At 34.2% G+C, this 13,761-nt stretch overlaps 1 protein-coding gene across 1 annotated transcript; it reads right to left on the bottom strand.

Moving 5' to 3' along the window:
- Positions 1 to 212: 212 nt before the first annotated feature.
- LOC138326298 (QRFP-like peptide receptor) lies at positions 213 to 7,213 on the bottom strand. The gene is made up of 3 exons (XM_069272415.1): positions 7,118 to 7,213; positions 1,959 to 2,671; positions 213 to 1,197 (listed from the first exon to the last, which is right to left on the bottom strand). Exons 1-3 carry the CDS (start codon positions 7,191 to 7,193, stop codon positions 883 to 885), a joined length of 1,104 nt encoding a protein of 367 aa, XP_069128516.1. The 5' UTR covers positions 7,194 to 7,213; the 3' UTR covers positions 213 to 882.
- Between the last annotated feature and the right edge of the window lie 6,548 nt (positions 7,214 to 13,761).

Raw genomic sequence — 13,761 nt, 5'->3', positions numbered from 1 at the left:
TTCATTCATCCACCAGCTGACATCATGAAATATTTTATCCGTTTTATTCTTCATATATAGAACTATATATTGTATATATACTATATATACATTTGAAGCACTGTTTAAACTTTCCGTATTCATTAATTTTACCAACAAAACAAAATACTTCCTTGTTAAAACAGAATGTCTTAAAAAACAGACAAAGAAAGTTGAACCGATTTGTTGGCATTTTATTTCTTGTGTGTCTTTTATGATCTCAAATTTGAAGCACGATTCAAACCTTCAATAGAAAAAAAATATTCATTTATTATTAACAAAACATAACGCTTCCTTGTTAACAGGATCTATAACAAAGACAGACAGATAGACTTGGACAGATTTGTCGGCGTTTTATTTCTTGTATCTGTCATGATCTCAAAACGAAACACAACCACATAAAACAACATTTCGGATTTTCCGAATCATTTCCCAACGAAACTTTTCAGATTCATGAATTCGATTCATACGATTCATAAAACATGATGATTTTTTGTTTTGTTTTCATTCAACAATTGTACCATAGAATTGATCAAAGCTTACGAGGTTAGACCACGTGATTACAAACACATTTGACGTAGTCAGTTGTGGAGACCTGCTCTGTTCATGAATCATAAAACGGACGTTGTGACCTTACTCAAGGTCATTTGTATGCACTGCAAATAACATAGATACAGTTCTCATACACACTAATATTTTGGCACCTTCATTCAAGCATCGACATATTCCACTTGGTGGTCGCTATAGCGACGGCTGTAATTACATGTCAAAGGTTAGATTCACCGGGAACAAGATGACGTATTCACCATTGTGATGCTGTTCCGGGGAGCATTAGTCATGTCGACGATCAACTGTTCCAATAATTCAACATAAATCAATATCGGGTATTCTACTTTTGCGATACTTCCTTTGTGAATGTTTTGAACAGTTAAGAATTCGTTGATGTATATCTCCGTCGTTGCCACTACTTTCATTTATCTCAGCTATCACGGATCGTCTGTAATCAAATGTTTGTGGCAGAGTCTGTTTAGCCACAGGGCTACCATTTATACCTTCAAATCGCGGAGAGTTATTTCCGGAAGACGAAGAAGATCGTCTTCGTGACCGGATACTTGCAGATCGGACAGAACTTCTGTGGAATGACCGGAAGGGAGTGGATTTGTTAAATGTAAGATAACCCTGCAATGGAAACGGAAACAGGAAATAAATCCACGTGTTTAAAGAGATATGCAGTGATGATGAGAATATTACAAGTCTGAATAGGAACTTAATCAAAAGGAATAAAACTGAAAATTACGTTATCATACTTGTATCTCATGCGTATTGGTAAATAACACATTCATCAAGTAAAAAATAAATCACACTGAAGGTCAATTAATGAAAAGTTAAACTATTTTTGCTTTTGCTTACTTAATCAAAATCTGGGATGCGCATTGATTTTTTTTTACTTTTACATTATTTCCCTAACTTTAGAACTACAGCAATAAATCCTGTATAAATACTGTGAAAACTTTCATTATGGAAAATTTCGAAAGGTAACACAATGTACCTTTGACATGCAAGAAGTTATTTTTAGACTATATTTATCATATTGAAAGATGACATGCAATTGAGTCGTTACTGCTGGCAAAGAGCATTAAAAGTCCGGTGAATGACCTCCATCATGATTTGCATGTGTGCAAGATATTTGCAAAAAGCCCGTCAAAATAGGGGTTTCCCTGTAATTTCAGAACAGCTCGTTCTAATTAAGCTTCTACATGTTATATGAACATGGGATTTTCTGATATTGATGAATCTAAAATAGTAGTCTAGCTTACATATTTATTCATGTTATGACTCAATGTTGTTCCTAACTTAAATATTTGCTGATAGATATTGAAATTACCATGCTACCGAAACGAAACATTTGCCTGTTCAAGGTCAAAATTTAATGCACTCACCTGTCCAAATCTAGCTTTGTACGGTTCTTTTTTCACACTTCTTAGTATACACCTCATGACGTAATGTCTGAAGGATTTATGTAAAAAGCAGTATAGGATTGGATTGGTCACACAATGCACGTGACCTATTAGTAACATGTACGGACTGAGGCGTTCGGCAGCGCGCACGTCCATACTAAAGTCTAAATAGGTGTTAACAACAAAATATGGCGTCCAACAGGCTATAAACACAATAGCTATAGTTATACACAATTTAGCCAATCGGCGTCTATTTCTTGTAATATTCCTTAAACTCCTCTCTCGTTCACTGTCTGTCCTTTTACCTCTTGACTTCCGGGTATCGTCACTCAACTTCCGGTCTGGGACCCACAGACGCTTGCCCATGAGGAGATACGCTACAAGGATAGTAGTTCCTGGAATGATGCAGATGATAAAAAGTAGTGTGACGTCATACACCTGTCTGTTTGTGAGGTTGACCCACTCTTCCATACAATAGGTCATCACATTCCCTAGTATGATCTCGTGCGACACGGTGATACGGACGAACAATACAGGAACGGACAGCAATAAGGACACACACCAGATCACGATGATGACGATACGGACGTACTTGGTGGTGCGGATATTACGGAACTTCATTGGATGTCGAATGGCAAGACAGCGGTCTATACTCATAGTGGTGATAGTGAGAGTGCTGGCTGTCACGGACACACCTACGACAGAAAGATTAGTCAAATAGATACTAAATATATTGTAGAAATACGTGTTTATTAGTAACATATCTAAATTTCGTATAATGTATTTTTTCATAATTAAAAAGATTCTATTTAAAAGTACAATTAAATAACAGAATATCTCAGGAGACTCAAACATGCTTCATCATTTTCTAGTCCTATAATATTTCCTTGACAAAGAGGATTTAAAAAATCTGCGATTTTAAATACACCGGGAAAATTAAATTTCAGGGGTTAGAAGTAGCTAACTGTCAGTGTTATACGAAAGTTACTTGTTGCTTTAATGCTAAAACCCAACAAAAGTCAATATCTAACTGTGGACAAACAGCGATTAATTATTTCTATTTGTTAGTCTTCCAAGAACGTGTTTAAACTGCAATCCCGCAAAACCGTCCTCGCGCGATAGCATCAACGTATATCGTATGTTACACATTTTGAAACGTCGGTGAAATGAGACATTCTCAATTTGAACTAATGCCAAGACATGGATTGCGGTATCTTTGTATTGGTAAGACAAATTCATATACGGATAAAATTCGAAAACTTTGTCCTAATCATCTTAGTAAGTTATCTAGTATTACAAGCAATTTCCTGTGCGATGCATATTTTTGGCATTCCAAATACTTCAAATTTTGTACAAGCATCAAAATGCTTTATAGATATTGGAAAACTCTTAGAACGATTTCAGAATAATAAATTTGAGTGTGTAAATCTTTGGAGTACCAGAATATTTCCGTAATCAATACGACTTAAGTCAACTTTGTTAATGCGTTATCATGGTTTAGCTATATTTTCAATTTCTTTACCATCGAAGACAATTACGCAAAAGCATCATTGAGGATATTGCAGATTTCTACTCGATAATTTCAAGGACGAGTTGTGAATATCATTACCAAACTTACTCTTCAATTACAAACGAGCGGTCGCCATACAAAATATATGAACCGTACAATAAAAATATTCAAAAAATATATGAACCGTACAATAAAAATATTCAATTTAGTTTCATTAACTTATATACGTTTTAATAATACAGCTTAGCTCTTATGGGATGATCGATAAGAAATTTCGAAAATGGGAAGTAAAGTCAGGAGATAAATTAATGAAGAAATACGAGACCAAAACGTAAATCAACAATTACTTCTAAAATGTTTCATAAATGTTCAAATCAACAATTACTTCTAAAATGTTTCATAAATGTTCATTCCTAATCGTTTTAAATAACAATCGATAAAGACAATACATTTTTTACATTTTGATCAGATAATATCTGGTCTAGTAAGAAGGGAAGACATGAATATTTTTTTTATTTGTGATAATGACTTGAAACGCATGGAATGTGTTTAATATATAGCAAATGGAGAACGTAAAGATTCATTCGAATGCACCTGTTACACTTCCTGCGTTTCCTTACGGTAAAACAAACCATTGCAGTAAAGGACAATAATTGTGCTTCCGATACACAAATATCGCAATAATTGATTTAATTGTTTTTTCTTTATTTATTTTTAATTATTTTCAGTTATTTTATTTATTTATCTTTTTGCAGACTTCACTCGATAAAGATAATTTATATCGATACTGTCCTCAAACGTGCGTTATCTGTTTTGCCTTTTAATGGAACGGTCATCTTATCGTAACTTCGCTAATTGTTATTCTTAAAGACATAAAGACTTCCTCTGTTACTATATGAATGTTTTAACGGTTGCAAGTGTTTTGAAATGTTGAATAGATAACGTTTTTATTGTTTCATGTTTGATAATACATCTAACCTTCTACAGGAATGTATTTGAAAGGGATAAAACAATTATCGCATTTAGCGTCGGTTCTAAAAAGGTTTTATCTGTTAAATTCTAGTAAATATTGATTTTCAGACAACGCCATTCATTACAATGATCTGTGGGTCGATAATTCTTAGAAAAAATACAATTGTGTTTTAAATATAGACTGCATGTTCTTTTTATATGTAGGGGCGCGTAAGGTTCAAGTTATTAATGATATAAGGATATTTATCCATTTTTTTTCTTTTTATTTCTCTTGTTTTTTTGTTGTTGTTTTTTTTGGTTTTTGTTACTTTGTCTGAATCGCATTTTATGGCTTTAGATAACGTTAACAATTTAAGATATTTCAATATAAAATTCAAAATATGTCAGGGAAACGAATCTAGTTTATTTGAGAGTTACTTCCCTTCGTTCCACTCCGACAGTACTCCGTCACTGACGGAATGAAACTAAAGGAAGTAACTCTAATATATTTCGCCATCATTTTCGATCTATGCTGTCACATCACATGCTTAGTGTTGTTTATATTTCAACTTTCTATTTTTCTACATATTTTGCAGTTGTTAACTATGTTCTACGATCAATTATTGACATATAAAATACAGATACCGGTAAGAGTTCAACTTATGATTTTCAATAAGTGTTTTTCCTTTTTTTCAATAGTTTGATATAAAGTTAACTGTCTGCATGCTTACGACTGTTATTTTGAACATGAAAGATTGTACTTGCATTATTAAGTCTTTTTAGCCTTTAAACAAAGTAGCTATAGTGTTGTATGATTAACGATAACATAAAGTCTGCTTTGATATCCCTAAAATGCCAGAAAATATAAATAAGTGCAAAAATATAAATAAGTGCAATGTTTAAGTGAAAAAAAATATACTGTACATGCACATGAATAGGGCGAAAATCGGCATACTACGGACAGTTTGAAAGCTGAGAAAAAGGGAAAAACATTATAAGAGAATATTTAGGTTTATGGTATATCAAAGGAAATATAACTAATGACTCGTGTTAACTTAAAATATTGCAGTATTAACATTACCTTCCGATAGTGTGGAGAAACCACGTAATTTTAAGTTGGGGTTCATAGGATATTTAAAAATAATATCTCTTCAAGAATGATTGCACATTTTTTTGAGATAATTAACTCCCAATTTGCCTCGAAACATTGATACTGGAATTAACACACGATGATTTGCGATGCTTCAGTATTTTTGTTTATCATAAACACAAATATTAAACGCGAATTTCCGCTTTTTAGTGTGACAATGATGGATTTATAAACACGCTAAAGACTATTAATCTTCTTAACACGGCATACTGTTTTAGGGTAATCGACGTTTTATGTCAATTATTTGATTTGTTTAAATAGTCGAATACGAAACACAGCATACCATGGTGTGAAATAGAATTCGGGCAATTGTCTCTAGCATAATCATTTTTTAAGCAGTGAGTGGAATCCAAAAAGATATTGAAACATCTAATTAAGTTATAAAATAAAGACTAAATACATTCAATGAAGAACAACATATGTTATCGCTCTCATCAATCACTTAGAAGAGAGGTGGAATGTTCAGAATGAAGGATAGCTTCCACACACGATAAATGTTTGTTTGGTGCCAAGGTTAGATGCGACTGTTTAGTTATCTCACTTCAGAAAATGTTTCGAAGCCGCGCGAAAAAAGCCGTAACGACGGGCGGTTCACTTCAACCTTTGACATGTAAATGATTTTTAATTAACTAACCACTTGACTGCAGCAATCGTGGTCGACGTTAAATCACATGTTACAATATATTTCCTAAAGATAAGCTTGGTACGTTACTAAAGCTCTCACATACAGCGTATCGCTGCACATTTCAGTAAACATGTTCCTTTATATAAATTAATAATTGCAATTGCGTGTATTAAGTAATTTCAAACGTACTTAAATGTACTTTTAGATGTTTTTGTTTTAATTAGACGTGTAATCAATTTAACCTATTACCACCTGGAGACACAACTGAACTTTAATTCACTAAAACTGGAATATTAAGGCGAATAGATTATCTGAATAGTGCAGGTCCGGAGTTACGCACTTTCAACATATTTATGGAAAGTAAATGCGTGACCAAGTACTGATGGGATAGGTTCGGTGCAAAATAAGAATATAAAACGAATAAGATGATCAATCTGCATCAATATACATCACTTCAGAGTTGATAGCGATATCATAATGAGTTAGTTATTGTAGAAAGGCTCGGGTTCGTTGTTAAAATAGATGTAAAAAAACGCGTGTCAGACTTTAAAGTAAAGTTTTAGATTAATATTTGGAACTGGGATTTTAAGTTCAGTTTAAACAATATTTTTGCGGCTCAAAAGTATTGTTGTTTCAACTGTAGCAAGACACATAAATCTTTGTGAACAAAAATGACGCGATCAGGCTATGAGAGTATATGTTGCAAGTTACATATTTATTATTTTGAGATCACCCCCACGAAAATCCTCAACCAAACAATATTATACAGTTCCAGATGTGTCGTTAGACTGGGATCGCAGTAAATGAATAATAAAAATGTCCAACAGTTGTTTCTTCCCCTACGGAAAATATAGGGCCAGCTTACAAACGAAATAGTAAACCTGAAGAAGAGATTTGGTTTTTACCTTGGAGGTACGGTGTCAGTTTACACAAGGGTTCTCCATATATCCACAAAGGGTAGATCTTCTGGGCAAGCGTCATCGGGATACACACGAATGTTACTGAAATAGAAAGGAATTCAGTCTCAAAATTGGATATGTAAACAATAAATGTATTAGAACCACGTTCTTAAAATTCGTATTATATCAATGCAATAAACATTGTCGTTCCCAAAATTCAATGGAATAAACATGATCGTTCCCAAAACATGATCAAAAGGATATAACTACAGAAATACGCACGACGACTCTTGAAAAAGCTGTCGGCTCAAGTTCTTGACGGAAATTGATTTGGTATTCAGTTCTGTATAACTGAATTTGTTCGAATGATGTAGATTTCTAACAACTTTACTGCGATTTCAAATCACATTGATCAAGTTAAGCATTTTTTTTATTAGATCGTGGTATTCCATCGTCATTCTTTGTTAAATTGTTTCCTCAACACGATCTTATTCCTTGAAAAGGACGGATATCATTCACGTGGTTATAGTTCTTTGACCCGTAATATAAATACACTGTACCATCATGCAAATATCTTTTAGGTCATTTATCAAATTTATGTTATCAAAAAAAACTATTCTGGTGATTTCGTGCTTTAGCTTTTTCATCAGTGATTTCATTGAAATAAATTCAGAGACTGCAGGAATCGACTATTCTCACCTACAACCTGTTATCGCATTGTATTGGAAGTTATGCAAAAGTGTTAATGATGAGTGAAAAGTATATCCAAAAAAGAGAATAATAAAAAAGAAGATAGACGCACAGATCGCGATTCAAATTATAGACATTTTCCAATTATTTAACTTTTTTTCTTTTTTATTACAGGAATGCCATACAGTAACAGGGCATTGGAGATATGGCAGCTCTGTCCAATTAATGTGTAGACAATAGGAGACAAACAGTCATGTAAATGCAGACAAGCCGATACTTTGTTACAGCAGAACTTACACAATCCGGTCCTGCTATCAGACTATACCGTGAGACTTAAGCAAGTGTCATGCCGTCTGATCGCCATCGGCATCTGACCGGCTCACAGCACATGTGCTTATTTCCCCATGCAAACGAGGGGATGATAGGGAATCAAGCTCGTGGACGAAGAATAAGCCTTATTCATGGAGGCTTAAAGGTCCCGGTCGGGTGTAAATCACCCAAAGACGTGGCTAACAGCATACTGTGACGTTGTTAGTCATGTAAAGCGCTTTAATATTGCTTACATTAAAACAATATTCCTCCGCGTTACGTAATAGCATGCATTTTCCAGACAAGCTCGGACTATCTCAGACAATCAGATGTGGACGGAGCTATGGTGTATCGAACCGGCGGTAATATTCATACTACTATTATCCCTGGACTCTAATCAAAAGTACATTAACCTGTCTGTATGATAAGAGGAGTATTTTCATCTTCAAAGAAATTTTCATTGCGTCCTTTAGCAAGTACGCTGTACACTAACTGCAGAAAATATGAAAATTCTATTTAGTTAGGGATTTTCAGACAGAACTTCAAACACACAAATCGCTTCGCTAACGAAGGGTATTCAGTACGATAATTAACAAAAATAGACACACTGAGACACACAAAATGCTAATAACCAAAGATTACACAAATATGATAATTTTTGGTATTTTGAATCAGTCGATTTAAACATGTTTTTCAAAGGGCGCTGCTATTTTCTCAATTCATATATCAATGATACGAGCTTTTCCATTGGTTGCGTATACCATGAATGGAAGGCACGAAACTGCGGTGATCCAGTAGGTGGCGCAGTGTGGGAACTTCAATTTTGACGCGAGTCTGCCAAGGGTTTCAAGGAGAGTATCGTACTTAATTACCTTTTTTGTCATTCTCATTATTATTTCTCCCGCATTAAGACATGCTAACGCCCTATCAGCTGGACAAATATGTTCAGTAAATGGTTTTGATAAATAATACTTTAACTTGTAAAACAAACCTGACTTCCGGAAGTAGCATTTGATTCGAAGCACGATTTCCACAAAAAAAGAATATTATGGATTAATCTGTGGACTTATACCTTTATAAAACTTTTGGGTTTTTCTATTCATTATGTTCATAATTTTCTTATTTTGACACTTATCATTATGATGTTGACATGTTTTTCTTCAAATCCTCCCCACTCGTTAATAGCATTCCATAAATGTTTACAAACATAGTTTACGAAGACAATAAGTACCAATGAATGTATGCATTCAATATAGAATTTTTCCCTATACAATTAAAAGGAAACAAACAATATTATCTAAATATAAATTAATTTTCAAATGTAATAAATGTACTAATATAACAATGAAGGCGATTCACTTCAGGCCTACTGATAATGTACAGTCAATTTAAATTTTGATATGACAATACAATAAATCATACATAACGGGTCACTCTCAGCTCTTAATATGATGTGTCTGTTCTTCAGACTAAAGATCGCAGGGTCAACCAGCTTTATTGTGAAGATGATGGGAAAATAAATATGATTTTCCGTAATGGGGACATACATCTCACCATCCTAAATGATATAACCATAATACACACATTGTTGTTCAGATTGACGTCTTGTAGTCACGCGCTATTCAATATTCTATATTTAGCTGCACGTTCTGGCTAGAGGGATCACGTTGTCGCCAACTGTGACACTACAGATTGACATATCGACTCGGATGTAATCTTTTCGTATATCAATACACATTTTGACTTAAACATACCAAGCCTTATTCACAAAGTCGCATATAGGATTAACCTTGGCAGCCATTTTGTGTATGTCTCCTATAAATCCAAACACGACGTCAGCAACATCAATAAGGTCGAAGTCAATTCTGTCCTGAACATTGTTTTCTATGCATGTCTGAGCCATATATGGACGTCATCATTGACTTGGCATGGTATCCTTTCTAAATTTATAGTTATATGCAGTGTCGGGGAGGTTTAACTCATCTCAATTGGACGAGGTCGTAACATGCGCAGTGCATCTCTACATGCCTGTATTGGGTGGTAAATCACAACATAAAAAGCATTGCTCCACCATGATCAAAGATACTTAGTATCAAAAATTATTATTCTGTGATGTTCGAGATGACAAAATTTTTAGAATTAATGTGAAATATAAATATCGACGTTGCATTTTCCCCCAGTTATTTGAAGTTAAATTATCTTTAAACGAAGGCAAATGATTGACTGTCATTACCACAATGACATGTAAATTACTAATTTTTTTCTTTATTGTTTGTCGTGATGAAGTAGTATGCGATGTCTTAATGAACATTTGTTTACGAAATACATTAAACTATAAGGATTTACAATGGTTCTCGTAGCAAACACCATTTTATGCTATCGTATCGATCATCTACAACAAAACATCGGAAATTCTCCATTAAAATAACATTTTCTCCAACAAAAATCTGTTTGCATATTGTGCACGTGTTTGGCATGATCATCGATAATAAGATATAGTCTGCGGGGAAAGATTAAATGGTGGAAATCTGATTTAATTAGAACAATTGAGGAAAAGTAATTTTCTCGCACTTAAGCAACTTTCATATGTCATGTCATAGATTTAAAGATTGGGATTCAATGACATTTTATGCTGTGTAAAAATGCATGAGCGAATAATATTTAGTTTTTATTAATTTAACGTCCTTTAAACATCCATAATCATGTAAGGATGTGTCAGTTTTCATGGTATAGGAAAGCTGGAAAACCCGAAGAAATACCCATTGACAACCAGTCAGTACCTGGCAACTGCTCCACATGGGGTTCCAACTCGCAATCTAGAGGTGAAGGACTCGTTGCAATGTGTCGGGACATCTTAACCACTGGGCCCAGAGTTTAAAATATTACATTATCATGGTATATAATTAATGAACTAATTTCAAATAAAATAAGATGTGTAAATTATTAACGATAGAAAACGGAACATTTTAACCGAAAATTGTTTATAAATAAAATATTGTAATCAACGAAATCAAAAAAAAATATTTTTTTTTACATCACTGCATCGTATTGTGAAAACAAAACCTGCCATGTAAGGGTATTCATCTACTAGGTAGCTACATAGCTAGGAAAATAAATAGTATTTTAAACCGGAATTAAGACTTCGCTCATGTGAAGCAAAGGATTATGGATGTAAAATGACACCAAACAGAGCTATATAAATTCCATTAAATGTGGTCCATAAGGCACAAAATATACATCATTTTGTTTCTTGTTGAATCTTACTGACTAGAGAACAATTTAGTGTTAGTTTGTTAATATTCATACTTGTTTGTTTGTTTGTTTGATTAATTTACGTCCTATTAACAGCTAGGGTCATGTAAGGACAGCTTCCCATGTATGCGGTGTGTTGCGTGTATGTTGTGCGAGGTGTGTGTTTTGAGAGACTAAGGTATATTCATGTTGTGTCTTCTTGTATAGTAGAACTGTTGCCCTTTTTATAGTGCTATATCACTGAAGCATGCCGCCGAAGACACCAAGCAACACATCCCACCCGGTCACATTATACTGAAAACGGGCGAACCAGTCGTCCCAATCCCTGTATGCTGAGCGCTTAGCAAGAGCAGAGACTACCACTTTTATAGACTTTGGTGTGTCTCGGCCAGGGGACAGAACCCAGAGCTTTCCTCACAGGAGTGAACGCTCAACTCAAGGCCAAAAGAGAGGTGGTGCCAAGGGTGGCATTAGGAAAGATAAAGTCAGTTAGGAAGAAGAGAAAAGAATATTCATACTAATACAGTAATTAAATCCTTTTTGTGATATTTCACTAATAAAATAGATTGTTGTAGAGCTAATTTAGAAGCAATCACTAAACTATATGGCTTGTATGTAAGTTATTATTATTTTACATAAATATACATACCGATATTGAATGCATTTAAATCATTCTCATTTTACAAAGATATTCATTTCGAAAACGTTAGACAGAAGACCTACTTCGGTATGGAAATAGTAGACGGCAAATTAGGGTAATTATTGATATATACATTACTTTAAGAGTCAAGTCGCGTTTTCAGAAGTAAAAAAAGTTACATAATATCAGTTTCAACAAACATGAAATCCATTTAGTTTATTTAATTGATATTCCGACAATAACTTTAAGGATGGTAATTTGTTGTACAATCGGCTTGTTCAATAACCCAAGCTCCGTAATAGACCATCATTATGATGAACATGTACTTTCAGAAAATAAAAATGAACAACGTTTACGCAGTAAATCGCATATATAATGTCACTGTAACGTTTATACAAAGAAACGGTTATTTAATGAAAAGAAACGAACGGACACAATCGGCATTTAACTGCTGCTACCAGAATCTTCAAGGAAGTTTACTGAGAAATTGTTACGGCTCTTACACGCTAATGACAAGCCCACTTTACAAAGGTCTCCGCAGCAAGACAATATTCAACTACAAACAAATACATTCTAATATGGCCTACCGACACCTGCGTAAATGCGACGAGTTCCGGACCGTCAGATTACAACCTGCACTTTAGTTCTATCCTCTTTTATCTGGCGCGGACTTTTTAAAAGTGATCTTAAATTGGTTCCAATTCCAGTGAATTTATCGCAGTGATATTAAGGTATCTTATTCAATGTCGCATGTACTTTTATCGTATAATGATTTGTCTTCGGTAACAGAAAGTCCAATTTCTTCATTTAGCGTTGATTTCTTTATTGCTTTCCAACATTGGATGTACATGTTAAATTGATTCCATCTTAAGCTTTAATTCGAGGGTTTACTCAGCAACAATGTGCGGAAAATAAAACGATTAATTTGCTTTCAATCAGGACGCTCTCGTGCAGCTATCATGAGCAGACCTATCTAATTGTAAGCTACATCGTAAGCGGGATGGCGCCACACAACACCATCCGCCTCAATCCACACTTATCATCGTATGAATAGCACAACAGAGCGTGTACACAATAAAACGTTACTGTACACTTCCTTTCGCGGCTATTCAATTTCGCGATTTCCATTTCAAAACAAGTTCGCGAATATAATCATCCATGGATTTGATAATTGAATGCTAATTCCTATCAATAAAGATTATGTAGATATTCATTCGCGGTTAAAAACTTTCACGATTTTACTTGGATCGCGAAAATCGCGAAAGTAAATCGCACGCGAATGAAAGTTGGGTTACAGTTACTATAATCATATTTAAACGACGAAAGAAGGGTCATTGAATTATCTGATTTGAATGCATACAAACCCTTACTGTCATTTTATACTTTATTTTATAACTTCTGAACTGGCGAGTTTACCAAGAAATGCTTCAAAGTCACGTGTCTCATATTTCCTTTTAAACGTTTATTAATAAAAATAAGCAAATGTAATGTACACTGTACCAACGAATAGAACCTTTCGAAGAAAGATACTTTGACCATACTTATACATGATAACACCTCTCCATAAACTTACTACATATAACTTTTGTTTAGGCTACAACTGCTTAAATTGTCGTAGGCTATCGTCGAACGCTTCTGTACAACATGCAGTAATGGAATTTTTATGATATCTACAACTCATTATACACAAAGACATTATCTTAACATTTATTTTCGTGGCAACCAAATTTTGCGATTTCGTTTCAGTACAAGTTGCCGA

This window comes from Argopecten irradians, chromosome 6, assembly GCF_041381155.1.
Source record: "Argopecten irradians isolate NY chromosome 6, Ai_NY, whole genome shotgun sequence".
Taxonomy (NCBI): Eukaryota; Metazoa; Mollusca; class Bivalvia; order Pectinida; family Pectinidae; genus Argopecten; species Argopecten irradians.
Note: the sequence above shows the minus strand (reverse complement) of the source record. Positions and strands in the feature narration are given on the sequence as shown.

Bases quoted from the DNA above. Each gene is read 5' to 3' on its own strand.
- LOC138326298 (XM_069272415.1), bottom strand. From the start codon at position 7,193: ATGACGCTTGCCCAGAAGATCTACCCTTTGTGGATATATGGAGAACCC. The intron at 2,672-7,117 runs GTAAAAACCAAA...TTTCTGTCGTAG, and splicing joins ACTGACACCGTACCTCCAAG to GTGTGTCCGTGACAGCCAGC. The intron at 1,198-1,958 runs GTGAGTGCATTA...TTTCCATTGCAG, and splicing joins ACAAAGCTAGATTTGGACAG to GGTTATCTTACATTTAACAA.